This window comes from Ornithorhynchus anatinus, chromosome X5 (genome assembly GCF_004115215.2).
Source record: "Ornithorhynchus anatinus isolate Pmale09 chromosome X5, mOrnAna1.pri.v4, whole genome shotgun sequence".
Classification (NCBI taxonomy): Eukaryota; Metazoa; Chordata; class Mammalia; order Monotremata; family Ornithorhynchidae; genus Ornithorhynchus; species Ornithorhynchus anatinus.
The window spans coordinates 62,993,880-63,021,278 of record NC_041753.1 but is presented as its reverse complement, the minus strand read 5'-3'; the positions used below and the strand labels follow the sequence as shown (position 1 = coordinate 63,021,278).

The 27,399-nt window shown below is 45.5% G+C and overlaps 1 protein-coding gene across 4 annotated transcripts in view; it reads left to right on the top strand.

Moving 5' to 3' along the window:
- The window catches only part of LOC100080691 (guanine nucleotide-binding protein G(q) subunit alpha), a 318,304-nt gene that overhangs the window by 277,006 nt on the left and 13,899 nt on the right, over positions 1-27,399 (top strand). For 3 of the 4 annotated variants that reach the window (XR_003756001.1, XM_029055447.1, XM_029055446.1), the window contains exon 7: positions 22,679-22,832. Coding sequence is in view for 3 of the 4 variants with exons in the window: in XM_029055447.1 (XP_028911280.1) it covers positions 22,679-22,832 (154 nt within the window). In the remaining variant the exon portion in view is untranslated. Of the gene's footprint in view, positions 1-22,678; positions 22,833-26,311; positions 26,412-27,399 lie in introns of those variants that run through there. The other variant, XM_029055449.2, reaches the window with a different exon arrangement.

Sequence of the window (27,399 nt, the reverse complement as noted above, 5' to 3'; positions counted from 1 at the left end):
TTCCCCTTTAGGAAGAAGCAGGACAGTTTCCAAAACATCTGCTTTTGATAACCTTATAACACAAACACAATGTGGCTTTGTGGAAGTTTGTCATTCAGCCATGAATCTTTTTGCGTTAGATCTGATTGAAGAAGATAACCCGATTTTTGCCAAAGAGTTGTGCCTCTTTGGATGTCCTCTCATCACTGGCATTAGGAAAAAGTAACCCAAACAAATAAAACGAGTGAATGTGTGGGTTTGGAGGTGGAGGGGATATTCGAAGCATGACTAGGCCATCGTTAGATTTCAAAACCATATGTTCCTTTTGCCACAGAGACACCTTAGCTCAAACTTGCAAATAGTTGTTCAAAATTTGGTTCCTGCTACAGGATTTGCATTGGCCTTTTCCGCATTAAGAATACACCTCCCATCAATCTTCACCTCCTCCTCCTACTGTGGCTCAGGTAACTAGGGCTAAGTAAAATCCAAACTTCAGCCTGAAGCGCCACCATCATCAAAATTCATCCCCCACCCTCATGCCTTTCTCCCTGTATGGAATTTCCTCCCTGCCTCAAATCTGCTAAATCACATACCTCCCCACCTTCAGAGTTCTCCTAAGAAGTTCTCCTGTGACTACCCCAGCGCTTAGAACAGTGCTCTGCACATAGTAAGCACTTAACAAATACCAACATTAAATTACTTCCTCAAAGTGGCGTTCCCCGATTAATCCCTAACTGATTAAGTTCTTAGTACGGTGCTCTGCAAACAGTAATGTGCTCCGTAAATACGGTTGGTTGATGGATGCCACCTCAACAGCCTCCTTAACACTCAAGTCTGTTCATTTGATATTTCATTATTTAATTGGTTTTGTTTTTGATCATTTGAATCTATGCTCTCATTCCTTTACCTATTGTCTGTTTGGCAATTAATGCCTACTCATTGCCCCCAGTAGATTGTAAACACCTGGAGAGCAGGGACTGTATCCTTTACTTCTAGACTGTAAGCTCGTTATGGGCAAGGAACATATCTGCTAATTCTGTTGCATTGTACTCCCCGCAGTGCTTAGTACAGTGCTCTGTACATAGTAAGCACTCAATAGATATCATTGAGTGATTGATTGATTACTTATGGTATATATTCCCAAGCATCTAATACAGTGTTCTGCTGACCTACAGGGGGCTCTATGTAAAGCACTGTGTGAAGTAAATGTAGACCTTGCCCTCTGGGAGCATACATTCTAAAACACCACCACTTAGAGCCCCCCCAAAATGCTTATTCCCAGGAAACCAAAATGAAAAGGGAACAGAATGTGCAATGGCATATTAAAAGTCATTTTGGACAACTGGCTGATTTCCTGAGGTTGTGCTGGTTCTTTTAGGTTCCGGAGACAAGGGCCAGCGATTGCTTTCAAGGGTGCATCATCATCATCAGTAGCATTTATTGAGTATCTACTGAATGTAGAACACTTGAATTAGATATTCCTTAGCTCCCCATCTCTCAAATCAGATCCAGACAGGATCCAAAAACCAGATGTGCCCAGTCAGAGCAAATCAAAAGATGGTGCAATACTCCAGGGAATTCTGACCTTGCAGATGGTCCACCCAGATATTCAGTCCTCAGAGTAGAGTTTGAGGAGGGAGATGGAAGCAGAGAAGTAGATCTAGACTAGCTGGGTTGACAGGCTGCAGGGCCCGAATTCACCAGCAATTGCTCCACCTACTGCTTCATTTTGACTATGTAGACTTGACCTAAGACTCTCCCGGAATACCATGGGAAACTCGAGACTACCGTCAACATGTCAGGTCTGGGAAGGCTCTTGGGAATGAGCAGGGAACTGTAAGTCCATGTGTAATGTTATTCCTGGGTGAGACTAAGGGTTCACCCGACCCAACATTCTGTCTCTGGCAGTGGCAACAGGATACTTGGAGGAACTATATGATATGATGGTTCTCTTTCAGAGGCTGGGAATGGAGGGCAGCAGTCTGTGAGACCTGCTTCCTGCCTGAGTCAGCCTCAAGTTCTCGCTTTCTATTATCTTCTTTTTCACACTGGCCTCCTGTACTTGCTGCATAAGGGAACTAAGGTGGTACTTAAGCCACATTATCATTCTTTACGTCACATTTAACTTGGCATTTCCAGTGGGGGCTGTAACAGGGATGGGATTTGCATAAGATGCATTTGGTTGGATTACAAATGTCCTAATAAATCTAGTAATCTGTAGTAGAAGGGGTTGAATTACGGCCCGAAAGGGTGCCGTCTCCCCTACCATTGACATCTGCCAGTTGGGGGACGCAATCTGACACCAGCATGGCGCCTTCCTCCCTTACACATATGTGCAGCCGTGACGGAGGTATGGGTGTAGGCCTGGTGCAAAGATTTGGGTGGGTGCCTTACCACCCACAGCCCTCCCGCTGGGCCGGCCAGTGCTCTCCAGTCTGGGGTTTACCCCAGGCCCGTTTGGGACAGGGAAAAGAGAAGTCAAACCTGGACTTCTTTTTTTTGTCAGTTTTTTTTTTTTTTAAACAAAACTAACAGGAGGCTCCTCATTTCATCCCTCGCCAGGGCACGGTCTCCCAGCCCCTTGCAAGGAGGCAGGTGAGCCCAGTGCTCGCATCTCCTCTATCCGCCCCGGGACCAGGGCCAGAGGGTCTGGGGTTTGGCAAAGAGGAGCCATTGATGCTTTCCTGCTTTGAGTAGAGGGAAAAGAAGAGCTTCCCTGCTCCAGAGCCCAGGCTGATGAGTGGGAGATGGACCTTGATCCCTCCTGCCCCCGCTGGGACAGAGCCAATTCGGTGTGCACCCACCCTGCTGGACCAGCGGAGTCAACTGCCAGTGCATTTCCCTTTACCCACACGGCCCCTCTGTCTCCTGGAGGGAAATGCCCCGGGCTGGCACAATCCCTCCAAAGGAGCCAGGGCACAGCCACTTCATTTTGCACTCACCCCCCCCCCCCGCCATACCCCCCGCCCCCCCAGTCCAGCAGAGAAAAATACAAATGTGTCTCCCCTTGATCTGCAGTCAGCCCGGGTTCCTTCCTCCTGTAGAGCTTCACGCAAAGTCCCACCTCCATCTTCCCTGGCGCCGTCCCCTTGACGGAACATCAGGCGACTCTGTAATTGAAATTATGAAGACAATCCATCGGGAGCCACTATAAACCTCTCGTTTATCAGATCATTTTGAAGGATTGCGTCTGACTAATGTATAGTAGCACAAAATGCGCCAGTTTGTCATGGAGCCTTCTATTGTTCCGTTTGTTATTTCATTACATCCTCTACGTGGATGGTAACAGTGGGCATTTTCCCTGTTTTACCCATGATGGCAGGAAGGGGAAATGAAACCCAGAGAAATTGAGAAACTCACTGAACATAACACAGTAATTGGCAGATTGAAAAAAGAAAACCTTAAAAGCTGAGGTCCTGCTGGTTAACCACTGTAATATTTGCAACCACATTTTCAATTGAGCAAAACCAGTGTTCTTTATTGCTTTACCCCAAGAACACTTGCTTGGGTTGGTGAAGAGAAGGCAGTAGGGTTATGGCGGCTCCTCTTTTCAGGTAATCAATGGTAGATCGAGTGCTTACCATGTGCAGATCACTGTACTAAGCACTTGGGAGAGTATGATACAGCAGAATGGGTAATAATGATGATTGTCGTATTTAAGTGCTTATTATTTGCCAAGCACTGTATTAAGCACTGGGGTAGATACAAGATATTCAGGTTCCACATGGGGCTCACAGGCTAAGTAGAAGGGCAAACAGATATTGAATCACCATTTTGCAGATGAGGGAATTGGGGCACAGAGAAGTTAAGTGACTTGATCAAGGTCACACAGCAGTCAAGAGGCAGGCCTGGGATTAGAACCCAGGTCCTTTGACTTCCTGGCCCACGCTGTTTCCACCAGGCCATGCTGGTAGATACAAAAACTGCTCTTAAAGAACTTAGAGTTTTGTGGAAGAGGCAGACGTTAAATTACAAGTAGGGGAAGCAACGAGAGTATAAGGATAATAAGCATATATTTAGGTGCTTAGAGAAGCAGCAAGGCTTAGTGGAAAGAGCAAGGACCTGGGAGTCAGAAGGACCTGGGTTCTAATCCTGGGTCTGCCGTGTGTCTGCTAAGTCACCTTGGGTAAGTCACTTCACTTCTCTCTGCCTCAGTAGCCTCATCTGTAAAATGGGGATTAAGACTGTGAATCCCATGTGGGACGTGCACAGTGTCCACCCTGATTAGCCAGCATCTACCACAGTGCTTAGTACAGTGCCTGGCACATCTTTAAGCGTTTAACAAATGCCATGAAAAAAAGTGCTGGGGTGTGGGGGGGGCTGCAAATATCAAAAGGCTTAGGAGGCACAGACTAGAGAAGCAGTGTAGCGTAGTGGAAAGAGGAGGGGCCTGGGAGTCAGAGGACCTGAGTTCTAATCCCAGCTCTGCTACTTGTCTGCTGTGTGACCTTGGACAATACCTCACTTCTCTCTGCCTCATTTAACCTCATCTATAAAATGGGGATTAAGACCATAAACCCCGTGTGGCACATGGATAGTTTCCAACCTGATTAGCCTGTATCTTACCCCAGTCACTTAGTACAGTGCCTAAAATATAGTGAGTGCTTCACAAATACCATTTAAAAAAAAAAAGATTTGTGTGTGTCTTCTGGTTTTAAGCTCCTTGAGGGTAGGGATTGTGTCTAACCAAGTCTACTGTATTGTCCTCGCGCAAGAATTTAGTACAGTGTGCTGCACCCACTAAACACTTAACAAATACCATTGATTGATTCCGGTTGGCCCAGGATTAAGCATGATTGACAGTTGATCCCTAAGGGTCCTGGCAACTCTGTTCTTCACTTTCTCTTTTCCCCACTAACCTGTCTGGCCTCTGTCTGGCAGTGGAACTGTAGGGATGGGGTGGGGGTGGGGCGCGGGGGGAAGAGGCTGGTGTAAAAGCATGAGAGCATTTCTACAAACTGGTGCAGTATACTATCAGGGATCCTAGGGTGGGCTCAAAATTAGAACTAGTGGCAGATACCTCCACTGAGTTTGCTGTGTCTCTACAGCTCCTTCCCAGCTACCACTGAGCACTGCAAACCAAGCTTTTCCCACATGAAATTGTAGCTGAAATGGAAGTTTCTCTTGAAAAATCCAGCTAGGAAAAAAACCAGATCCTAGTTCACAGCCAATAAATGATAGGCTCTTGAACTATCAGTCCTTCACTTATCCCACTCAACCCAGCTGCCACTTTAAACTTGGCTCTCCTGTTCCATAGTCGCTCTCACCATTTATTCTTAATAGGAAGCAATTACACCCAACATTTACTTTGCTACTGACATAAGGCTGCATGCTCTGCAAAGTACTGTCATTTGTCCTTAAGTGCCGCTGAAGTTAATTGAGGTTGTAGAAACATTTTCTTATCACAAAAAAGAAGGGAGCCCTTTGATCTTGCGCACCAGAAAGTCACTTAAATTGAGCCCCTTCTGATTTAACTAGCTGCAGCCCACAAAGAATAACCAGGGAATTTAGGATTTCCGTTTTCTCTCCTCTAAGCGTCAGGTTGCACCCTCCAGGTCCAGTTTAGCATCGGTGCAGTCTTGGGACCCCAGAGAGTTGCTTCAGGGGCCCCCAGAACCCCCTTCACTTTTGCTACATCTCTGCAATGGGCTCCGAGCCCAGGAGCCCCCCGGCACCAGGCAGAGCAGCAGATATCTGGTAGAGCCCTATTAGAGCAGTTTGGCTCCTTCAATACTTCAAATACCCCATCCCCGTGGTTCTGTTTTGGGCCAAGGGACATTCAATCCGACTCTGCCCCTCACTGTCAGCACGTTTAATCTGGCCCTGATAATAATTGTAGCATTTGATAAGTGCTTATGGTGTGCCAAGCACTGAATAAGCATTGAGATAGATACAAGCTAATCAGGTTGGACACAGTCCCGGTCCCGCATGAGGCTCACGGTCTTAATCCCCATTTGACAGATGAGGAAACTGAGGCCCAGAGAAGTTAAGTAACCTGCCCAAGGTCACAGAGCAGAGAAGTAGCAGAGCCAGGATTAGCACACAGCTCCCCTGACTCCCAGGTCCATGCCCTTTCACCAGGCCACGCTGCTTCATTTGTGCTTCGTAACTGTCCACACCACTGGTTCTCCACACAAAGTGGACATTCAATAAATGCCATTGTCTTACCCGACAAGACCCTGAAATACCTTGAAAATTTATACCTGAGAAAGGAGAGAGTGTACTAGTTAGGAAGCAAGGGAGACAGAGGGAATGAACCAACACGATTTTCTTAAGGATGAAACTCTGCAGTAAGTCAATACCAACACTGTAGAATTGGAAGAACATTGAAAATGAGAAGCAGTTTGTCTGCTGTGTGACCTTCGGCAAGTCAGTTCACTGTGCCAAAGTTACCTCATCTGTAAAATGGGGATTAAGACTGTGAGCCCCATGTGGGACAAGGACTGTGTCCAACCTGATTATCTTATATCTACCCCAGTGCTTAGAGCAGTACTTGACACATAGTAAGTGTTTAACAAATACCATTAAAAAAAATTGAAAATGGAATTCTGATTTAGACCAGTGATTCACCCAAACTAGTATTCTGTTTCCTACAGTAGTCCTAAAGCATGCTTTGAAGAACGATGGGTTGCTTACCGTCTTCGACATCCAACTGCATATTTAAGACTATTGCTTATAACATCCTAGCCTTTGCCTTCTAATAACCTACCTTGATTGCCTATGGAAGTAGCATAGAAAACCGAAATCCACAGATAAACAAGCTCCATCACTAAAACCACCTTCCCCACCAGAGATTTTGACAAGCAAAGATTGACCGATTGGGGCTTCACTTCCTTTTCTCCTTTCTTATTTCATCTACTGGCCCACTGGTGGGGACTTGTGTCCTCCACCAAGTGGCCGGCGGTGGAAGAAAGAGGGCTGAGGTAGACAGCAGGAAGTGTAAGGAGGAGAAGCAAGTCATTTAGCTCATCCACACACTAGCCGATCCGTTCCTGAACAACTGAGAATGGACTGTAGAGCAGTGAAGAACGGGAGGAGATGAAGAATGAAGAATTCCATCTCCTTTCTCAGAGCTTGGAAGAGCTAAAGGAGCAGGATGTAAATATCTCTCCCCAGAATTTGACAGAACAAATCGAGATATATCGTACAACTGGGTGGCTTTCTGTTTACAGCGTTTCATTATGAATATGGAAGGAAAGTCTTAGATATAGGAAGCATCTGGGCATTACTGAACCTTAAAAGAATGAAGAGAAATCCCACTGTTAGTGTGGATCCTACTGAAAAGCAATGATCTCATTTCTTGTCTTGCCTCCACTTCATCATATATCATGAAAACAAAACAAAAAAAAAAATGGGAAAAATAATTTCAGAAGTCAAACTTCCAACTCAGCATTATGGCCAACTAGATTCTCTCAGTACCCGAGCCAAGCCCTGATAGAAATAAAATCTCCATGGGGTCTGCATTAACTCTTTCACATCATTATTGTACTTTCCCAAGCATTTACTACAATGCTCTGCACACAGTAAGGGCTCAATAAATACCTTTGCTTGATTGATTGATTGATTAAAGTATTTTTTAGTACACAGAAGCAGTCACTGACTAGACAGTTTGAGGGTGCCTCCAAACAGATTTTTCACCTTGCTTGAGGAGTCAGGATCATACAAGAGAAAAGGCAAAAGTAACTTTTAGTCAGTTTTCAGACACACTTCAGCCAAGTCACACGGGCTGCATGTTCAGCAATTTCAATTAGCTCAGGAAAAATGGGTAAGAAGTGTGGATTGGGGAGCCAGTTGAAGCTGCTGACTCCCTTCAACGAGGCTCCCATTTCTATTAATGCTAAGGATAGGCTTCCCCTCCGCAGGAGGAGTAGTTCATCCTGTCATAAACAGGAAATGAACTAGATTATAACTCACTTTAGGCCAAGGGATTTGCCTTAAAATTTGGAATGGGTCCCACACCGCTGAATGTGGGTGAAAACGTGCCAATTGTTTTTGCCTGTCTCCTCCTTTAGATGGTAAGCTCCTTGTTGACAGGGACTATGTGTCTCATTTTTAATCAGGGGAGCCAGTTTGGCCTAATAGAAAGAGCTCGGGACTGGGAGTCAAAAGACCCGAGTTCGAGCCCCAGCTCTGGCACTGGCCCACTGTGTGACTTGGGGAGGTCACAACCTCACTGGGCCTCAGTTGCCTCATCTGTAAACTGTAGATAAAATAGATCGTGAGCCCCTGTGTGGGGCAGAGAAGGTGTATCTTTGTTACTACCTCAGTGCTTAACACACAGTAAGCACTAGATAAATGCATCATTATCTTGTGTTATCATTATTGTTATTGTATGCTCCCAAGAACCAGCATGGTGTTCTGCAGACAGCCAGAGCTCAGTAAGTACTGATGATTATAACGGAATTCCAAATAAACTCTCCTTAACCTGTTCTCTCCATTTTGACTGGCCACAGTCATGATCTGTTTAATTAATGAATTTGCAAACGATTCAACCCTAAAGCGAATCGAAGAGCAGTCTCACAGCCAGTGCCACCTATGGGCCCCTGAAATATATCGATCCACTCTCTAATGACTGTGTCTTCTGACCATGGAGCCATGAAGCAGAAGGATAGTTCCTGGGCAGAAATCTAACTTGGGAATCCTTCTCAAATGGACTGCTGTCCCACACCAGCAGCAAGCTGTTTCCATGACTTAATTGTGGGAACTGGGCCGACAAGCGTAATTCCTGGTTATGCGTTTCTTTTGGATGGGAACACATGCATACACAGTTCTGCTTTTTGGACTCCTGACATATTGCCAAGGGGTCCCATCTGAGCCCATCATTAGTCAGTTTTTTCATGGGTGACTTTAGTTGGCACTCTGGAAGGCCCTAGCACAGTGTGGCAGCACAACCCCCATGAGCCTATTTATTAAACCTTATCTGACGAGGAGAGGGAGGCAAGCCACGGACAGCTAGTGAAGTTGGGGGCGGGAAGCTCTGGGGACATCGCTGGGCTCTTTGAACTCGAAGGGCAGGCTAGCTAGCCTGTTAACACAAGATAAACGGCCCCTCTGCTGTTCCAGTGAAGGCAAGGGAATAGTGAGAATGGATCGAAAGAGGTTAGAAATATGGGAAGTATCTGTCAAAATGAGATGCAACTTGGAAGAAATACAAATTACACCAGCTGGGGAAAATTATCTGACACATAAATATTCTGGGGGAGGGAAAGCAGTTATGATGAAAGAGACTGTGGGGTGATAGTTGACAGTGAGCTAGACCTGAGTTGGCCATGTGATATGGCCTTTTCAGAGGCCACTGCTCCTCTGAGTTGAGGACCATGACACACCCCTTCAGAGAGCAGCAGAGTCCCCTGGACTCTGGCCAGCTATTGAGGCTCTTGGGGCCCAGCCAAATGGGATGCAGGGACACATGAGACAAATTATTCAGGACACTGGGAAGCAGTGAGACCTCGTGGAAAGAGCCCGGGCCTGGGAGTCAGAGGATCCGGCATCTAATCCTGGCTCTGCCGCTTTGTCTGCTGTGTGACCTTGGGCAAGTCTCTTCACTTCTCTGGGCCTCAGTTACCTCATCTGTAAAATGGGGATTCAATACCTGTTCTCCATCCTACTTAGCCTGTGAGCCCCATGTGGGACAGGAACTGGCTCAAAACTGATTATCTTGCACCCACCCCAACGCTTAGAACAGTGCTTGACATATAGTAAACGCTTAACAAATATCATAAAAAAGAAGAAGAAGAAATAGAGGGGCTGATGGGGGAAATAGTAAATGTGTGCTACATTTCTGCCCAGGGCTGTCCTGAATAGGAGGAGCGGATTTATTTATCCTGGATGAGAGCTAGAATGGGTTTCTTGATCAAAATAAGTGCTCTGCACACAGTAAGAGCTCAATAAATACCATTGATCAGGCATAAATGATTGAGCGAGAGACCCAGATATCCAGCAGTTATTGGCAAAGGCTACAGTGAAAAAACTCCTCCCACACCCCAGGGTATGAAGTTTTCGTACACCGCTGCTTATCGCTGGTGTCAAAACTCTTTGGGTATGAAACAGTTTTAAAAAGAGCTAGTTCCTTAGCCAGCCGGTTAATCAATTGTATTTATTGAGCACTTACTGTGTGCAGAGCACTGAACTAAGCGCTTGGGAGAGTACAGTATAACAGAGTTGGTAGAGACATTAATCAGTTCATAACTTAATGGCATTTATCAAGTGCTTATTGTGTGCAGAGCACTGCACTAAACACTTAGGAAAGTATAATACTATAGAGTATTATACTTTATAATATAATCTATTGTATATTATAGTATATAATGCATATATATTATAATATGTATTATAGAGTAATACAAAACAAAAACTTCTCACTCTAGGCTTCAAGGCTCTCCATCACCTTGCCCCCTCCTACCTCTCCTCCCTTATCTCTTTCCACTGCCCACCCCGTACGCTCCACTCCTCTGCCGCCCACCTCCTCACCGTCCCCCGTTCTCGCCTATCCCGCCGTCGACCCCTGGGCCACGTCCTCCCGCCGTCCTAGAATGCCCTCCCTCCTCACCTCCGCCAAACTAATTCTCCTCCCCTCTTCAAAACCCTACTTAAAGCTCACCTCCTCCAAGAGGCCTTCTCAGACTGAGCTCCCCTTTTCCCTCTGTTCCCTCTACCCCCCCTCACCTCTCCTCAGCTAAGCCCTCTTTTCCCCCCTTTCCCTCTGCTCCTCCCCCTCTCCTTTCCCATCCCCTCAGCACTGTACTCGTCCGCTCAACTGTATACATTTTCATTACCCTATTTATTTTGTTAATGAGATGTACATCACCTTGATTCTATTTATGTGCTATTGTTTTAATGAGATGTTCATCTCCTTGATCCTATTTATTGCTATTGTTCTTGTCTGCCTGTCTCCCCCGATTACACTGTAAGCCCGTCAAAGGGCAGGGACTGTCTCTATCTGTTACCGATTTGTACATTCCAAGCAATTAGTACAGTGCTCTGCACATAGTAAGCGCTCAATAAATACTATTGAATGAGTGAATGAATGAATAGAGTTGGTAGACAGGATCCCTGCCCACAAGGATCTCGCAATCTAGATGGCGAGGAAGTATGAAAATAAATTACAGCTATGCCCATATAAGTGCTCTGGTGCTGAGGGCTGGGTGACTATCAAGGGCTTAAGGGGCAGGGAAGCAGTGTTTCCTAGTGGATAGAGCACAGGCCAGGGAGTCGGAATAACCTGGGTCCTTGCTCATCCCTGCTGTGTGACCTAGGACAAATCACTTCACTTCTCTGTGCCTCAGTTCCCTCATCTGTAAAATGGGGATTAAGACTGTGAGCCTCATGTAGGACAGGGACTGTGTCCAACCTGATTAGCTGGTACCTCCCCAAGGGCTTAGCACAGTACCTGGAACAGAGTGAGTGCTTAACAAATACCATTAAAAAAAAGGGTCCAAGTGATGCAAGAGGGGAGGGCAGGTAGGGGAACTGAGGGCTTAGAGTCAGGGAGCTAAAACCCCAGAACGTTTGAAAAGAATCAGTTCTACAGTGGCAGGGGAATAGGTTAAATGATTTGCTCTGTTTTTCATTTTCTAATTTCTCTGTGTATTTTCCAAAAGTTTTACCCAGCAGAAGGTCACAGAGGATCGGGCAGTTGTTTGCTGTAAATTAAGTTTGTTCCCTATCGCAAGATTGCTAGCACTAAATTCAAAAGGCTCTTGATCTTTGCTTCTCTCTACCTCTCTCCCCGTCTGGGCAGTTTGCTTTTCTTGCCCACATTTTTCCTCCCCTTCCGTCCCCCAGGAGCACACACAATTTTACCCTTGGTTTAAAGGGGCCCCAACCTCTCAGGCTGTAGATTCATTATCCTGAACATAAATCAATACCTCTTCACAGTCACTGACCTGGAGGTGAAAGGCAAATGTGTTCATCTTCTTTGTTTCAGTAAACATCCTGGGTAAGTAGTGTCCATATGTGCCTATGCAGAGATTTTGAATAACATTTCCACCTTAGAGAACTCTCCTTTTGCCAAGAGAGTGCTCCAAGTTGGATCTCCAGCTGTCTCTTGCTGCTGAGGCTTGCTAGGGCGAAGAAGAATTACCAAAGAGGCAACGGTGCCCATTCTGGATGCAGCTGGATTTGGTGTCCCTGTTACCGTGGCCCCAGTTGGCTGATTTCAGCAGCAGGCTTGGCACAGATTAGGAAGCAGCCTTGCTTCTCTATCTTGTCCAAACACTCCATTCAGATGTTCCAACATGTTTGGACAGAGATGGATGGGAGAGGAGCTGGCGAGCAGGGAGGGATTTGGAAAAGGAAACTCTCCTTTAGAGTCCTGAGACCCTGGCCAAACCCAAGCAGGTGAGGAGGAAAGAATTTGGGGGAAATGTGCACCAAGTTGGAGGGATCAGTGGAAAATCTAGACACTTTATCAGCCATGTGGAGATAGAAAAATGGCCCATGGGGCAGAAGCAGTTCATTGAAGAGCTGTGTCCCTGCTTGGAAGGAGAAAAGCAACAATCTCCTTTGAAATTAGACCTGGGATCAAAGTGGGCGGAAGGAGTAGGGCGAGGGAGGAACTAAGAAGTTGTGTTGTATCCCACCTTTACACCAGCCCTCGTCATCTCCCGCCTCTACTCCTGCAACAGCCTCCTTGGTGGTCTCCCTGCTTCCAATCTCTCCTCTCACCAGTCTGTCCTACCCACAACAACATGGATCGTTTTCTTTACATATCAGTTGGATCCATATCACTCTCCTCACAATCCTACAGAGGCTCCCATTTGTCACTCCTAATCCAATTTATGCTCCCCAAAATTGGGTTCAAGGCTCTCGCTGATCTGACTTCCCCATACCTAGCCGACTTCTTCTCCCATCACACCCAGTGTCTGCCCTCTGTTGAGCAAAATAATAATAACTGTAGTATTTGTTAAGTGCTTACTATGTGCCAGGCAGTGTGCTAAGCACCGGGGTAGATAGAAGCTAATTGGTTTGGACACAGTTCCTGTCCCACATAGGGCTCACAGTCTTCATCTCCATTTTACAGATGAGGTAACTGAGGCACAGAAAAGTTAAGTGACTTGCACAGGATCTTATAGCAGACAAGCAGTGGAGCCAGGATTAGACCCCAGGGCCTTCTGACTCCCAAGCATGTGCCCTAGCCGCTAGGCCATGCTGCTTCCCTAGCAAAAGCTAATCTCCTTTCCTTCTCCAGTGCTCCACTCTCCCACTTCTAAGCCTTCGCTTCCACCTGGAAAGTCCTCGCCACTCTGCTTTATTCCAGGAAGTTGTCAGGAATTTCACGTTTCTTGCCTTCCGCCCTCCAATGAAATGTAAGCCAGGCCAGCTTAAGGTGGTAATCGAGCCAGGCAAATTGCCTCAGGGAGCACCATCGGGGGCACTGCAGCAGAACAGTTGCCCAGCAGCAGCAGTTGAAATTTAAGAGCATTTGCCTGTTGGAAGTCATAGCCTGGGTTCACAGAGACCCCGGAAGGGAACGTGATGGCTCCGTACTAGGGGGCAGGCCAGCGGTCTCCCTGGAGGAACTCTCAAGGTTCGGGGTTCGAACGGGCTTCTGCAGTGATGTCATACCAAACGCTGTGTGAGTGTGTGTGTGTGTGTGTGTGTGTGTGTGCGTGCATGTGATGTGATGAGATGACATCGTGCCGAACGGGTCTCGAACGGGTCTCGGGGTAGCCAGTTTTTCCCAGCATTAGGGCGGCTGCAGATCTGAAGTCAGCCCTGACCGTAAGCTTCCCAAAGGCAGAGACTTGGTCATCTCACTCTCTTGCAATATCTGTCCGGTACAGCATGTCGCATAAGGCACATACGACTACTCTGAGGTCCTTTGGAAATCTGCGCACAGAAAGCATTCTGAGCATTATCAGACAGCAAATTTATGTCCATTTTCCCTTCCCTTTCTTCTTTCTCTCCCCCAACAACAGGAACTTGGCACAAAATGTGTTTTGAATTATTGTAGTGTTTACATCAGATAGGACACATAATGATGTGATCCTGTGGAGGATACAAAGTCAAACAAATAAGCTTTATCCTGGATAATCAGGGGGAGAAAAAACATGCAGATGATCAAACTTGCAAATTTTTTTTCATAAGGTTTTTGGAATTGTTTGTCTTTTGGGTGGCTGTTTTATTTACTCAATAGCCATTGGGAAATGAAATACCTCCTTAACAAGGACTGTACCCTGAGTCCTCATCAAGGAGGAAATCAGGCCTGAATGTTTCAAATGTTTGAAGTTTAGTAAGCTGCACATACTTGCAAATGTTGAATAGAATTTGACTTGGCTATGTGTTAGTAAATAGAAAAGCAGTTCAATCAACCTCTCTCTGTGCAATGATAAGGGCCTCTAAAGAGCTTTGCATACGTGGACTTTTAATTAGGTATTGCCCAGAAAGACTGAGTGTGAAGTCCACTGGAATGATTAAAATGGAGAGTGGTTTTTAAAATGGAGTCTTGTTGAATGGGCCCCAGTATTTCAAAACCCCAATATCCAGACTTCATCTCTTTTTTTTTTTAATTTACTGGCCACAGGAGACTGAAACGGTGCCTGTAAAAACTCACCTTCTGTGGGCATTACTCATGGTGTGAAGAGTGCTTGGAATAGCTTGCTGGCAGGCTTCGAAATGAGATGTCTGGGCTGTAGATATTGACTGCCGAGAATCCGCATCAAGCGATATTGTTGTAAGGAGCTGACAAACGACACCTTCCATGTGTTTTTCCTATTACCGAACAATATTCCTGTTGCAAAGCACTTCCCAGATGCACTCATAAATCCTCTCTGGGCTTCGCTTGCTCTGAGTGGCTTTTCCCCAAGTCTCTTGCTGCTACTCATGCTCCATGACAGCCAACTTCAGTTCTGGGATGGATTAGCCAAGCCCTTCACTTCTCCCCAGTGTCTCACTAGACTGTTCACCTTTAGACTCTTCACTGCATACCAACTCCTCCAAAGGAGGGAGGGCAGGGCAAGAAGGGTGGTTGGCCTACTTGCAGAGCCTCTGTGAGAGCTACTATGGCGTAGTGGATAAGGCAGGCCCAGGAGTTGGAAGGTCATGGGTTCTAATCCTGGCTCCGCCGCTTGTCTGCTGTGTAACCTTGGACAAGTCACTTCACTTCTCTGTGCCTCAGTTACCTCATCTGTAAAATGGGGATGGAGACTGTGAGCCCCATGTGGGACAGGGATTGTTTCCAACCCAATTTGCTTGTAATAATAATAATAATGACGATGGTATTTGGTAAGCACTTACTATGTGCCAAGCACTGGGGTAGATACAAGGTAATCAGGTTGTCCCACCTGGGCCTCACAGTCTTAATCCCCCTTTTACAGATGAGGTAACTGAGGCAAAGAGAAGTGAAGTGACACCCAAAGTCACACAGCTGACAAGTGGCAGAGCCGGGATTAGAACCCATGACCTCTGACTCCCAAGCCCATGCTCTTTCCATTCACCCCAGCGCTTAGTACAGGGCCTGGCACATAATAAGTACTTAACAAATGCCATTATTATTATTATTATTATTACTTGGACATTGGTGAAATGCCCCATAGGTTTATGCCAGTAGCTTGTTTGCATTTGGGGGGAAAGCACTGGCCTGTCAGGAGAATGTTAGATTGGTGGCTTAACAAAGTGCATTTTACTGAGGCTCAGCTGTGTCCTTTCTAATAAATCCCAATTGTCAATGGGGGTATCGCAGATCTTGTAAATTGAGACCACCTGGACACTGTACCATTCTATTCAAAGGGCTGAATTCTGTGGTGGCAAGAAGTAACACAGAGAATGCTAGGAAGTTGCAGACGTTACCCTGAAATTGCATCCCCTCTTGATGCTGCCTTTGAGAGGAGGGAAGGAGATGCTTTGGCAGGAGGTGATGTAGAACAATGCCCAAGTTACCGAACAACAGTCTCTCTCAATGACTGGCCTGGTTCCAAACAGTATAAACATGAATCTTTGGACTCTCCTTAAATCCTTTGATAATTTTGTATGGGAAGGCTTATGCCAAACCTAAATACTGGATTCCCTTCGGAGTGTTTGCCTGTGGTCATTGGAATTCACTTCCCAGCTCTTCTTACTCAGAGTAGATTTTGCAAAATGAGTGGATTGGAGCCAAACTAAGGGTCATGGCAGCCCTGATTTAATAATTCCATCGAGGTATGCAGGATTTCAATTTTATGAAGTGGCTTATTGTTGTTTTGCCTTCTTCGTACAATTTGCACATTGTAATTCATTCTAAATGCAAAAGGCATCGTCCACAGACACGTCAGTCGCATTTAAAAGGGGCAAGGACCCGAGTGTGCTCCTGGGGAAATGGACATCAGGAGCAAACACATTCCCAAAACAATGACTTTTCTGACTTGGTGAAAGATTTTCCTGGCTCAGGAGATTCTGTGAAGAGCAGTTTTCATTTTTTGGGTAGCAGGCAACTAAGGCAGGAACCATTGGTCAATTTTCTCCCCATCTTTCTTCCTACACCCTCTTCATTAGTTCAGGTACTCCTCAGCAAAGTGTCCAAACTCTTGAGGGTCCATAAAAAGTGTAGATCATCCAGGGATTTGGGGATGGTTTTTGAAAAAGCAGGAGACAAATATACATTGCTAGGGAACAAGCACTATTCTGTGGAAGGCACATGTACTGAAGCAATGAGGTGGCCTGTTTTCATATTTATAATAAAAATAGTGGGGTTCATTAAGTTCCTACTATGTATCAAGCACTGTACCAAGCCCTGGGTGGGCTCACAGTCTAAAGGGAAGGGAGAACAGGCAATGGATCCCTATTTTACAGATGAGGAAACTGGAGAAGATAAGTGACTTGCCCAAGGTCACCCAGCAGAGAAGTGGCAGAGTCAGAATTAGAACCCAGGTCCTTTGACCCCCAGACCCGTACTCTTTCCACTAGACCACACAGTGCTTTTCCTTCAGCTCAAGATAACACTAGAATTGGGAAAATAAGGTGAAGCAAGGGGCTGATGTTGCTATTTAAGTGTTTTGCTTTTTTTAAATTATTATTATCCTGAGGGGTGAAGATGGTATAAACAAAAACAGGGCTGACCTCAAAATCAGCTCTGGGCTCCTCCCTCAGTGAGTTCCCATCATGATCTTCCCTGCCTTGAAACTTAGGCTCACTCCCAGACTGACCCATACATCCAAACTGAGGATCCAAACTGAGCTCTTTCTTCATGGGGTTTTTTTTTTGTTTTTTTTTTTGTTTTGTTTTTTGGCCTTGGCTGCCAAATTAGGCGGGTCCCGTCTGGAATGAGTCACAGGCAAATTTTCGTCTGGGTGGCCCAGGGCCCAGTGGCCATTCTGTGACACTAACCAGGAGACTGGACCAGAGGAGCCAGTTGCCCTGTTAAGGTCCCCTCTGAAAATGCCAGGACTTTGAGCGGCAGAGTCAGCAGCTTGTCTGCTGGGCAGCCAAGCATCTGGAGTCCATTTTTAGTTGTCTTCGGCTGCCAGAAAATAGGCTTTTCTTTTAGTGGGGGAAGAAACTTCAGTGCCAATCCTCATGCTTCCCACATTTCCCATTTTATTTTAAAAAATCCTCCTCCAGGGGTTTCACACTGGCCCAACGAACAGATATTTCATTTGCTCGTCTTAGCCGAAAGGCCCAGTGAAGTGTGCAACTGCAACGTACATGCTGTTAAGGCTCCTGTAGAGAGAGGGCAAGCAATCAGAAAAGTGTGGAGATTTTTCCCCCCTGTTCGCTATTGCTGTTGTCCACGTTGGCAGCTCTTTCATTTGCTTGGGTGCAAAAAGGTGTTATGTGCAGAATGATTCACTTCCCGCTTTTTCTACTCTCCAGTACCCTCCTGGTGGCTTTGCCCGCAGAGAACACGATGAGTCTTCTTTTCTACCCACCTGAAACTAGCTGCTTTTTTTCATTGTTCTTGCTACGAACAAAGCCATCTAAGGCACTTGAGTTGGGAGTTTTGTGTCTGTATGATTCTTTTGGAATAGGACCTGTAACTTCAGTTTCCTTTTGTAACTTCCTACAGGGCCAAATAGAGTAGTCTAACCAGTATGATCAAGATTGCTGCCATGGGGGTGTCCTCAGCTGATTGAGCCTGAGGTGGGAGATGAGGTCCTAGGTCGTTGTAAAAGTATGCATTAGGTGCTTTCTGTGTGCTAAGCACTGTGCTAAGTGCTGGAGTAGCTGCAAGGTAAGCGGGTTGAACACAGTCCCGGTCCCAAGGGGGCTCACGGTCTAAGGAGAACAGGTATTTTATTCCCATTTTACCAAGGAGAAAATTGAAGCCCAGAAACATGAAGTGAGTTGCACCTGGGTCACACAGCAGAAAAGCAGAGGAGTCTGGACCAGAAACCATGCCTTCTGACTCCCAGGCCTGTACTCTCTCCACTAGTCCACACATAGGGCCATTCGATCTCTGTTGTGGATAGTGAAATTCCAAAGCAGAGGTTTTGCTACACACTTCCCTGCAGCTATATTACCATGGGAGTAAAAATGAGTCCCACGTTGCTAGGAAAACCAAGGCTGGGAACTTAGTCCTAATAGCTAGAAGATCGTTTCACCCAATTTGGTTGTGACCCTTTACAGCCATCCACAAGCAGCCACCGTCAGTCTTAGAAAGAGTAAAGAGCTCATCTGGGCCTTTGCCTGCACCAAGGCTTGTCACATGGAGATGCTTAGAAGGCACTCAAGTTAGATCAAGGCAATTCTGGATGCTCCTGAAAGGCCCACCTACAAGTGAGAGATTTCTCTTGTCCATTCCCCTGAGTGAAAAGAAAAAAAAATTCTCCCCTATACGTGTGTGTGTACATCCCTTGGATGCACCACTTTGAACTTTTCTCCCTCACATTCCTTCTCAGTCAAGCTTTCTGAAGTCGAGGGCAGGTTCGGGGACTCGATGTTGATTGGGAAGGAGAGGAAGACCCTGATCGCTGTCACTCTTTCTGAAACTTGGCTGGTCCACAGTGATAAAAATATTGAGTTGCCTATCACCCAACCTCATCTGGAGAACATAGCAGTATATTCTCAGTCCTAGGAGTTTCAGGCAGCTTTGATTTGGGCTGGGGGTAAGGCTGTAGGTTTGCATGGGCCTGGGCTTAGCTTGAACCAAATGTTTAAACATCTTACTAAAAATGAGCAAGCTCCGTACTTGGGCAGTCATGTGCCATATAGGTTACAGAATCGGCATCTGGCTATTTGTCAGTCTTCTTAGGGGTCTTCTCAGATTTTGGTGAATCTAGAGAGAGGGGGACCGGGTTCATTTTAATTGCACTCGATAAAACGGCTTAGACTGATGTAGAAATAATGCTGCATTGGTCACAGCACCTCAGTGTTATCTTGACCCAGGACCCACTGATTTCACCGAGAATGCCAGATTAGCAAATCGAGAATGAGCAAGTTGTAGGCATGCAGATCGGGGGTTTTAGTTATAACAAGGAAGATTGTTGGGAAATTCTGCTCATGATTTAAGTAATTAAAGTCCTGAACTCTTCCAGAGCACCAGACCCTGACTTCTTCTCCAACACTGGTGGTAAAAGCACACACTTAGGCAGTTACGCTTGACCTGGCTCCACTAGCCAAGAGAGTGATGGACCATCCATGGAAGGCACTGATTCACAGTGGAAAGACAGAACCAGCCTCCCCACTTCCTCCCAGTTCCACCCAAGACAAAATTGAATTGCCCGGCCTGTGCAGTTCAATGCAAGGACAACTCTTTGGCGGCCTAGGGCATTAGCAGTGAGGTAGGAGTAGCCAAACCAGTGCTTGGCACATAGTAAGCGCTTAACAAATACCATAATTATTATTATTATTATTCCTTACTCCTAACTGTCCCGCCAAGGGAGCACAGACCTGTGAGATCTGTAGGGCCAGGAGCAGAGCTGGTTGGGTTCAGGGTTGGGGTGGGGTGGGAGGGGTGGAGAGGAGGAGAGAGGGAGTACAAGTACATAACATGGAGAGGTAACCTGCTGCTTTTCTTTTCTTAATCACCGCCAGAAATTTCTTTCTTTCTTGGCAAGAACTTAAGCTCCACTTTAGCAACTTAAATGTATTTTCAATGTAAGACACACCATAACACTCTACTGAGTCTTTCCACTTGGTGACTGTGGACTCCCCGGCAGTAAAAGCTTGAAGTTTATGGGGTTGTAATAGCCAGGTGTGTACGCCCAGCAAGATCACTTGGTTTTATAAAGTGCCTTTCCTACTTCAGGTATATAATAATTATATAGCCTACTCCATAGTATTTCATTCCAATGAAAGAATGATTTGCCTCTTAATTCAAGGAAATAAATATTATTCTACTGGAGTAGTGAAATGTACATTTCCACACAGTTCCTATTTAACCTGTGGGCATTTTCCCATTAAAGGAGTTCTAGGTAAAACTGTAGACACAGAGTTAATAAGCCTGAAGGGTTGTGCAAAAGACTCGCTGTAAGCACGAATGCTGACTTAGCCATGTGTGCCTTTCTGACTTCATCTTGCTTGGCACAATTTACAGAAAGAAAACAAAAACATGTTTGGTGTCTAATAATCGTGTTTGCTGAGCCTAGCTTCCTGGAGGTTTCTTGGAACGAGGATCAGAAGGTTATGCAAACGGGCATATTTTGTCTCTGTAGCCCTGTGCGGTGAACATTAGGGAGAAGGAACTGTGCATTAGAGAGGCAGACAGCAAGCTGAGAATATTAGAAGCAGGGACTCAGCTTCACATGAGCACCCCGAACTACCAGGCTTTTTCCGTATTTGCTTTGGTCATTATCCATTTTATAAATTTTACATAGGTGTCAGTATCTTTTTCACATCTGGTCCAGTGACCACGATCAGCACAAAAGCCCAAGGTGTTGTTAAGACTAAGAAAATGAATGATTTTGGAGGAAAAAGACGAGAAAGGGAGAGTTCTAAACTGTGATGGTAAAGAAGTTCAAGAAAAAGAATCTTCTGTTTTACTCCCCACCTCACCACACTCAGGGCGACCATTCTGAACCCCAAGCTGTGGACGCCGAAAAGAGTGCATTCAGTGCTGCTTTTGGTCACCCAGACTGACTTTTGTCTGTGATTTCTGAAGGCAGGAGTTTTAGCAAGTTAAAATGGAGGCTTTCTGCTCTCTAGCATTTGCTGTTCAGGGACTGGCAAATAGTAAATAAGGGGCATCGAGTGTAATATAATCTGGATTTCCTTTGTACTTCCCTTGAGAAAAATATACATTTCCCAGGAAATTAAGCTGTTCCTGTGTTTTCATTGGTTAATTCTCTGCAATCTCACATTTCTTCTGCCAGCGGGACCTCTCTACTTCGGATGTCCTGCCGTCACCTCCAACTCCATATTTCTAAGACGTAACTCCTCATCTTCCCCCCATCCCTCCCACCCCCCTTCCCACAAATCCTCTCCTCCACCTAACTTTCCCTTCACGGTTGGCAACACCACCATCTTCCCCATCTCTCAAGTCCACAACCTTGGCATTATCCTTGACTGACTCCTACCTTTTTTTAAACGCCTATATTCAGTCTGTCATCAAGTTCTATCATTTCTTCCTCCACAAAATTGTGAGGATCCATCCCTTCCTCTCCATCTCAACAGTCGCCAAGATGGCTTGGACACTTGTATTATCCTGTTTAACTATTGCATCAGCCTTCTTGCTGACCTCCCTGGCTCCAGCCTCTCCCCTCTCTAGTCCACACTTCACTCTGCTGCCTGGATCGTTTTTCTAAAATGTCTTTTCTTCACACACCTCCCCACTCCTCATAATCCACCAATGATTGGTTGCCCATTCCTCTCGGCAACAAGCAGAAATTCCTGACTGTTGGTTTTTTCAGCATTCAGTCAGCTCCCTCTCTCCCTGCTGCTTAACCACTCTCTTCTCCCACTACACCTCAGCTCGCACTCTTCATTACTTAGTTGATTTATCTACTCACTGTGACTTGTTCCTGTCTCTCCTACTACCAACCTCTTGCTCATGCCCTTCTCCCTACCTGGAACTCCCTCCCTCTTCATATGCAATAGACCACAGGTCTTTCCATCTTCAAAGCCCTTCTGAAATTACAATTCCTCCATGAGGCCTTCCCCGATTAATCTCCCATCATCCACTTTATATCCCCCAGCTGCCGCTTTAGCCCTTCCCAGCTCCACAGCCCACCCCCCTCCACCGCCACAACCCTCCCATAGCACCTTTGTGCACAATTTATATGCTCTATTTCTTTGCTCTTCCCTGTCATTGATTTTATTGTCTGTCTCCACCTGCTGGATTGTAAATTCCTTGAGGGCAGGGAACATATCTACAAATCCTATTGTATTCTCTCAGGCACTTAGTACAGTGCTTGGCCCACAGTAGGTGCTCAATAAATATGATTAAGTTTGAATGTACTGTATCAAATAAAGTAAGATTGCCCAGCACTCGGTCCTTAAGTAAGCTGCAGCACTTTTTGATTTGAGCAGACTAGTTTTCCAGTGGCAGATGTTGATGCCAATGGGCTAACTATTGATCTAAATATTAGAGCTAGGCCATTTTGTATTGCAGCCTTGGAGCTCCTTTGCGGTGCTATTTCTTTGATGATTTCTTTCTGCATGTGAGCCTCTGAGTTTGGATAACGGAAACAACATCCACATTTCACTAGCAAATACATTCTGATTGAAGCTGTAAAAGTTTTTGGCTAAATAAACTGGGTACAGAGGATAGAATTGTTGGTCTTAAAAATCAGAGTTCACAGATTTGGCAATCATCTAACTTGCTCTTTCTTTTTAAATTTCATTCCAGAATCGAATGGAGGAAAGCAAAGCGCTGTTTAGGACAATTATCACATACCCCTGGTTCCAGAACTCTTCAGTGATTCTGTTCTTAAACAAGAAGGATCTTCTAGAGGAGAAAATTATGTACTCCCATCTAGTTGATTATTTCCCAGAATATGATGGTAAGTTACTCCACATTTCAGAGGCAACCCTCTAGTTTAAAGAGACCTTTTGCAGTACGGTGATGATACGAGGGAGAGTTTCCCAGGTATTCCAGTACAATGTGCTGAATGCTATCATTGCCTCTGGAAACTTGTTTTATAATGCACTGATTAGCAATGATTATTTTCCCTCTTGTGGTAATTGCATGCCTACTAATAATGTTAGAAAACCTATAGTTCTAATGAAACTGAAAGGTCTAGAAAAAGTCACATTAAAAAAAAAATTAAATCACCTGGAGAATAGAGGGGAGAAAAGTACTCAAGTAGGAAATATAATTTGATGAATGTCCTTATGGCTCTTCAATGATGCTTTGTCATTGCAATTTCCAGAAATTCAGTCATTTTCAGGTAGCAGTATTTATTGAGCTCTTTATTGAGTGCAGAGGACTAATGGGCACAATGGGGAGTTACATAGGAAGAAGAAAGCATGGTCCCTGTCCTAAAGGAGCTTACAATATAATGAGTGCAATCAAACTTCCATGTCCTTCCTGTTGCTTGACCTAGGAAAATGGGGCTTCTGGGAAGCGGGGTTCCCCTATTCTTAGCCTCCTGACTCACATGGAGTAGAGCGTGCAGTTGTGTCGGTGTTTCCACTGGTCTTGTCATTGCGTTCTTACCAGGGAGGGGAATGGGGAATTGAAGGGCGGTCTGGGGATACAAAAGTTGCAAGAAGCTGTCTTCGAACCCAGATCCCGAACTAGGCAGCACGAGGGCAGCAAGTAAGGTGAACCATCTCCGTCCTTTTCTCTTCAACCTCCATGTCATTCCATTGGCTTGGCCTAGAAAAGGGAGGGCTTCAGGGGAAGTGTATTTCCCTTGCCCTTAGCCTCCTGGCTGACATGGAGTAGAGAGTGAAATTTTGATGGACAACCGGAAAACATGCCGGATGCAGCTGTGATCCAAACAGTGGTACCTCAGCGCCTGTGTCACAGTGGGGCAGAGGGACCTTAAGGATGTATGGATCACAGCAGCCAGGTGTGGAGCAGAGTGTGCCGAATGGACCATCACTGAAACACCCCAGCCTCACCCTGACCCTACTTCTGTTGCATCAAACAGCGGCTTCCGAACCCCCAAGCCAACTTATGGAGAACGAAGACATCTGAAGGAGGTCTCCAACAGCGTTACTACAGCCCTGTTGGAACAAGGAATCCCAACCACGGTCTCTACCCTAGGTAGTAAATGCATACTTCTCCACCGTGCTGTCTACTAGGTAGCGGTGAAGATACTGGACGTCCCTGAGCCAAGTCACCAAAATTGATTTGATGCAAATGACTCGGAAAAACGATCTCTACTTTCAGGAAAGCAAGCAGTACACCAACAACTCCTTGTGGCACTCTTGATTCGGACAAACACGGGGTTTGGGTCACGTCCCGCAAACCACCACACAACCAGGAACTTCTCCACATTATTCAAGTGCATAGTTCAGTGCTCTGCACAAATTAAGTGCTCAATAAATACTATTGAAGATGCCTGAGGTAGTCAGCTCAGCAGTCAGAGCCATGAAAATGGGCAGAATTCCTGGATCCGATGGCAAACCCACTAAGATCTACTGGCATGGAAGGATCCCCTTATATACCAGAAGATCTCAAAGACCCATCTGTTATCACTGTCTGCAAGAAGGAAGGCAAAAGATCAGATGATGGCGAGTCTCGAGGCACCTCATTACTCTCAGTTGCCTGAAAGATCCTAGGCAGAGAGTCTTTCTGACCTGGTTACTGAAGAATATTATGAACCAAACGGTCCTGAAATCTCACCGTGGCTTCAAGACCACAGCAGGGCACAAGAGATCAAGCCATTGCAGCTCGTTAGCCACAGATGTGTCTGCAGGGAGCGGCACCAGCCCCTCTATGAGGTTTTCATAGATCTCACCAAAGCATTGGACACCATCAGTAGATCAAAGTTCTGGAAATATATTAGTAAATTGGACTCCCTGAGAACCTCATTAGGATTCTGAGATGCCTTCACGATGGCCCTGTCTGGCTAAGTCAGATCTGGGAGTGGCTCAGTGGAAAGAGCCAGGCTTGGGAGTCAGAGGTCATGGGTTTGAATCCCGGCTCTGCCACTTGTCAGCTGCGTGACTGTGGGAAAGTCACTTAACTTCTCTGTGCCTCAGTTACCTCATCTGTAAAATGGGGATTAACTGTGAGCCTCACATGGGACAACCTGATGACCCTGTATCTACCCCAGCGCTTAGAACAGTGCTCTGCACAATAGTAAGCGCTTAACAAATACCAACATTATTATTATCATTATTATTATTATTATCTATTCCTCGTCTCCAGTGGAGTGATGCAGGGCTGCATTGTAGAATCAATTTATTCTATGCAGCTTTGCTGGAAGATGTAGCAAGGGACCTAAACGAAAACATTAGAATTTGCTTCCACTTCTCCCAAAGAGTTTTCCAGTTCGACAGGCTATGAGCATCATCCAAAGTCCTAGAGGTAGTTAGTCAATCAAGTACTGCTGTATGCTGTTGGCTGCAGCCCAGAGGCACACACTCGAGAAGTTATGCGGCTGATTCTAGATCACTTTACTGAATCAACGAGGCCCTAGGACTGACAGTAAGTCTGAAGAAAACTGAAGTAGTCTGTCAGCCTGCACCAGGGAAATCCAAGGAAATTTATTGGCAACGTGGAGCTAGGCCCCACTCAAAGTGTTCTGTTACCCAGGCAGCACACTGGCCAGGGATGCAAGCATAGAAAATCAAATCTTTGAGAAACTGTCACTGGCAGCAGTGGGGTTTTAGGCTTCAGACTAAACTGAAGGTCTACAAAACAGTAGGTGCTGTCCAAACTTCTCGAAGGCTGTGAGACCTGGACTCCACACAAGTGTCACCTGCGAATCCATGAGCACTTCCATCTGCATCACTCAGAGGCCATACACAACATCAAGGATCACAGAGATCAACAGTCCTGGCATACAGTCAGTCTCCTAGCATTGAACCTATGCTTACCTCAGCACAGTTCACTGGATGGACTTGAAAAGAGAATGGACAATAATAAGATACCCAAAGCAGCTACTACCAAAGCAGCTACTAGATGGTGTGCTGAAAAGGGACAACTGAAAAACAAAGAGGATGAAGGAATTGTTTTAAGGATGCAGTAACACAAAGTCTCAAACCATACTCTTTCTCAGCTGAAAACTGGGAGACAACTGCAGCAGACAAATCAGTATGGCACACTGCAATCAAGAAAAGAATAGCTCATTTTGAGCAGGAGTATCAAGAAGATTGTGAGACAAAGGTAAAAGTGAAACAGCACAAATGTGACAACACGGCAGAGTACAATCTGTGCACGCACAGTGCGAGCAGGACCGCCAGTTCCATGTTGGTTTTTTTCAGTCACATACATACCCATAGGCAAATTTTACTGTGAGTTGTTTCTTCGAGGAAGATGGACAAATATATAAACATTTAAATTAGTGCATTCCTTCTCTTCTAGGACTTTTTATTCCAAAGTGGGCAACACTGACATGGACATAAAAAGATATGCTGACATATGCAATTGTACCAGTGTAATGGCAAGAACCCAGGCTACAAATAAATATTTCCATTATGTTCTTAACTTCTGATCTTTTATGAACTTGATTTGTGTATCAACTTGTACTTCTTACAAGCTTACACCAAAATTATTCTTTAAAAGTACTATTAAAGATAGTTTACTGCAATATATATTCTTTGAATGGAATAGTAAAATAAAGTTAGTTTCATGTGTGTGACATATCAAGGCATATGAACATAAGTAAACTAAAGTTCTGGAGCTAGTGATGGACATTAATATCTGGGTGTGTGTATTGTAGAAATACAAGATTTCTAGAGATGGGTAAATTTAGACAGAGAAATCAAAATCCTGGGGTACTATGAGACAGCCTTTGGAGTTTACTCCAAAAGCATTTAGTCCTTTCTCTTTGTGTGCTTTACTATTCCTCTAAAAGCAAATCCTTTCCCAGCCACATCAGGTTTTCTCTTTTAGTGTTTATCTACTGCTTGGATTGAATGGGATCAGAAGTGGCAGAAAGTGTCTCTGTGCAGGAAGCTTTGGAAGGAAAGGACTGCAGAAGGAAGTCAAGTTGCTTGTCAAGTCTGACCTCTATGGGGACCTGCGTCTCTAGAGTGGGTGGAGTTTCAAAATGCCCAAGTGACCAAATAATGGTGGCCAGACTCCCTTGCCATAAATTCCATGACACATCCTGATATTACAGAGCAAACATCAGTAGTGTCATTCCAAGGGGACAATAGCCCAGCTTGCTTAATAACATTCCAAATACATCTCTTTAAGTTGTCATTGCTGTCAATGAGCTCTTTTCTGCCCCTGCTGGAGTGCAGAGAGGAAGGGGAGGGTTGCAAACTGGCAGCAGGTTGGTGTAGAGGGAAGATCAGAAACCCCCTCAGCCTTGAGCCTGGGGGCTGTGCTTGTTTTCCAGGGTAAAATGGCATTTTGAGGTGGGGCCAGAGAAACTACTACACAGTGGTGGCTCTGCTTTTGTCAGTTCAGGAGCTACCCATATGTACCCACGTAGGTTTCCGAGG